This window comes from Antrostomus carolinensis, unplaced genomic scaffold (assembly GCF_000700745.2).
Source record: "Antrostomus carolinensis isolate BGI_N321 unplaced genomic scaffold, ASM70074v2 scaffold2755, whole genome shotgun sequence".
In the NCBI taxonomy this organism is placed as follows: Eukaryota; Metazoa; Chordata; class Aves; order Caprimulgiformes; family Caprimulgidae; genus Antrostomus; species Antrostomus carolinensis.
In genome coordinates, this window is record NW_010316925.1 from 12,384 (window position 1) to 15,406 (window position 3,023).

The 3,023-nt window shown below is 39.0% G+C and overlaps 1 protein-coding gene across 1 annotated transcript in view; it reads left to right on the forward strand.

The window, feature by feature from the left end:
• Positions 1 to 3,023, forward strand: part of LOC104525279 (histone acetyltransferase p300-like) — a gene marked incomplete at both ends in the record, with an annotated part of 20,208 nt that overhangs the window by 10,543 nt on the left and 6,642 nt on the right. The window contains one exon of the mRNA XM_010168385.1: positions 2,225 to 2,281. Coding sequence (XP_010166687.1) covers positions 2,225 to 2,281 — 57 coding nt within the window. The remainder of the gene's footprint in view (positions 1 to 2,224; positions 2,282 to 3,023) is intronic.

A 3,023-nucleotide genomic window follows, 5' to 3' on the forward strand; every position in this document is an offset into this window, starting at 1 on the left:
AAATAACCATGCCTGCAGGCAGGTAGGTGACAGACATAGTTTGAAATAGTCAAATTTACCATTCCATTTATAGACTGGCTATACTGTTAAATTTGTGTTCAACTTGAGATTGTTTTTCATCCAAATCAGGAGCGGGCAAATACAAATTTTAATAATACAAATATTTTACTGTTGGAGTGCCATCTGCATATGAGAAATGCTGTGCAGTTGTTGAGGAGATCACAGTAAAAGGCTGTGCATGGAGTTAGTTGCCTTTTCCATGCTGGTGGCAAACTATTGGGACAGGCTTTCATTCTACTGTGTCTTCCTCATACCTCCCTAAAAAAATCTTGAAACAGAATTTTGTGAGACTAAGGAAGCCCTTGAGGGACAGATGAGTGCCAGGCAGTTACTGTTTTGACAGTTGAAGAAAGCTCTTTTTGGGAGAGCGTTGTAGGAACACTGCAGATAGAAGCAGGTGAGGAACTTCAAGTCTGAAGCCAGAGGGAGAGTTGTTGAAGTTGGTAACTGGACCAACTGAGTTAACTTTCACTGGAAGCAGAAGTTGTCTGAAGCAGCATGTTACCAAATTCTGGTTGCTCTGATGGTTGTCTAGAACAGTAGTGAAAGAATCCATTTGGGCTTGGGCAGATGTAACAATACATCTACCTTTCTGGAGGAAAAAGGGAGAAATGATGTTTGTATGCTGGTCAGTACAATGGGCTGTGCCCTGTGGATAGTGTAGTTTACTACTCTAGTAGAAACAAAGACCCAAAATTTAATCAATATTGTCCAGTTTTGTTAATATGGGATTTGGGATATGAAGTACTTCCATATCAGAAGTAAATATCTATATACATGTAAATTGTGTCTAAATAAACATTAAATGTATTCATGTTTATATATAAATTTTTGTTTAGCTGCTGAGAGTATGATCTTTCTCATACATCTAAGTTAGAATGGTTTGCCACAAACCTTTGAGTCAGGGTAGAAGGCAGCACAGAGTGAGTGCCTTTGATTTTTGCTGGATACACAGATGCTGGATACAATTTCTTTTTTCCCTGAATAATGAAAACAGTCAAAAGCTCTTTGAACACAAGCAACAGTAAGAACATACTTCCAGCTCCTGGTATACTTTTTCATAGCTGGTTTAAATGCTTGGTTGTGTAGTGAAAATGAGGGCTGTAGGCTGCACATGAGGAGCAAGTACACTTTTGAATGTTCTGTCATCTGCTTACAGGTTTTCTCTTAGGAGCCCCCATTTTACTGGGGTGTAGAGATCCTGCTCCCTTCCACTCTTCCCACGACCTGTAGTAAAAATGAACAAAAGCAAAAAAGATTAGGAATATATATGTCAAGTCCTGTTCACGATTCTACTCACTGTATTATAGTAATAGTTTGAGGTAATTGGGAGATTGAACTCCTCATTTATCTGATAAGGAGTTTGAAGTATTCTGCAGGTGGCACTATTCAGAATAAACACTGAGATGATAGGAAGGTTAATGCACCTCGTGCAGGTTGGATTGAGTCTCTGTCATTGCTTCTCAGAGAGACATGTACTGATCGTCTCATGTTACATACACAGCACCTTCTTTGGGCTAGATTCTCAGAGATCTGGATATTCTTGTGTGATTGTTCTGGACTATTTTGAACCATACTGGTATAAAAGATACCTGGGACCTCACTGTCAAGAAGATGGATTTTCTAGCCTTGCAAATGCTGTAGGGAAGATAAAGATAGTGTAGAGTAAGGGCTGGACTGGGGCTGCAGGATTTGGAAGCTGAAATTTATCCTTTGAAGTTAATCTAGGAGGAGGGTTAGGGGAATCTGAAATAAGGTAAACTACCTTTATCAGTAATCAAAGATAATTGGAATTCTTTGCCTTCAGAATATCGGAGAGGCATACCAGATAGTCCTTTGACTATGAAATACTGATCTGACTGGTCCAAAACGTGAATGTCACCAAGTTTTACTATTTATCCTGTAGTAAAACTGAGTAAGGGAGCAATGTGGTTCTCTACGAGCTATTGTCCCATAGAAAAGAATGTTTTCCATGGGCAGAGTCAAGGGTGGTATATACTTTAGTTGTCACTTTGTGAAATACAACTACTTTCCTTGTAGTGCCAGTGAGCGTTTAAAAAAAATCTGCTTGCAATTTTTGTCTTGGAGTGTGGATATGTATGGTGTGGCATGAATGTATGTTGTCTTGGGTTAAAACTGAGTTTTATTGCCTGTTTCTCTGTAGCACGATAAACAAAGAACAGTTTTCAAAAAGGAAAAACGATACACTGGACCCTGAACTGTAAGTAATGCTGTCACACTTTGAATGATCCTCATTTCATTATAATTACATTGTAAAAGTCATGTTATTCATTCACCATCAGCTTTGTTTTTCAGTGTTTCCCAAATGTACTATAGCTCTGTTAGCTGGCAGGGTCTGTTCAGTAAACAGCATATCTGGTATTCTGTCCTGAGAGCCCAAGCCATCACAGCTGTACTTGAGAAATATGTAACGCTGTATGTATGGACCAAAATTGTTGCATTTTGTTGTCTTGAATGTGGATTCAACAGAAGGATAAATGCAGATAATTCTGCTTTTAAACCCTGTTGTGGCAAATGCTCAAGTCTCAGAACTGATTTGAGTCACTTGGCAGTAGCTCTTCTGGTGCTGTTGGCTTTTCTAGTTGTCAGATTTTACAGGCAGCTGTAGTAGAAGGAAAAGATGTTAAATTTGAATCAGCCTGTCCTTCCACACTGCTCTAGAAGCTGAACTGTAGATACTCAGTAAAGTTTAGATGATAGTGACTCAGCTGCTTTTCTTTATATTCCTGAGTGGTTTTTTGGAGCCAGTTTACATGGTCCTGTGTTATACACCTGTGCTGCTACTCTGCAAACATTCTCTTTATTCTCAAATGAATGAGCAAAAAGGATACATATTCTTCCCACACCATCCTTCTGAGGGCATAAGAGTCAGATAGTTCTTCCTCTGTTTTACAAGGGCTGTGGGAAGGAGAGAATAGTAACTTGATTCATAACTTCTCTTT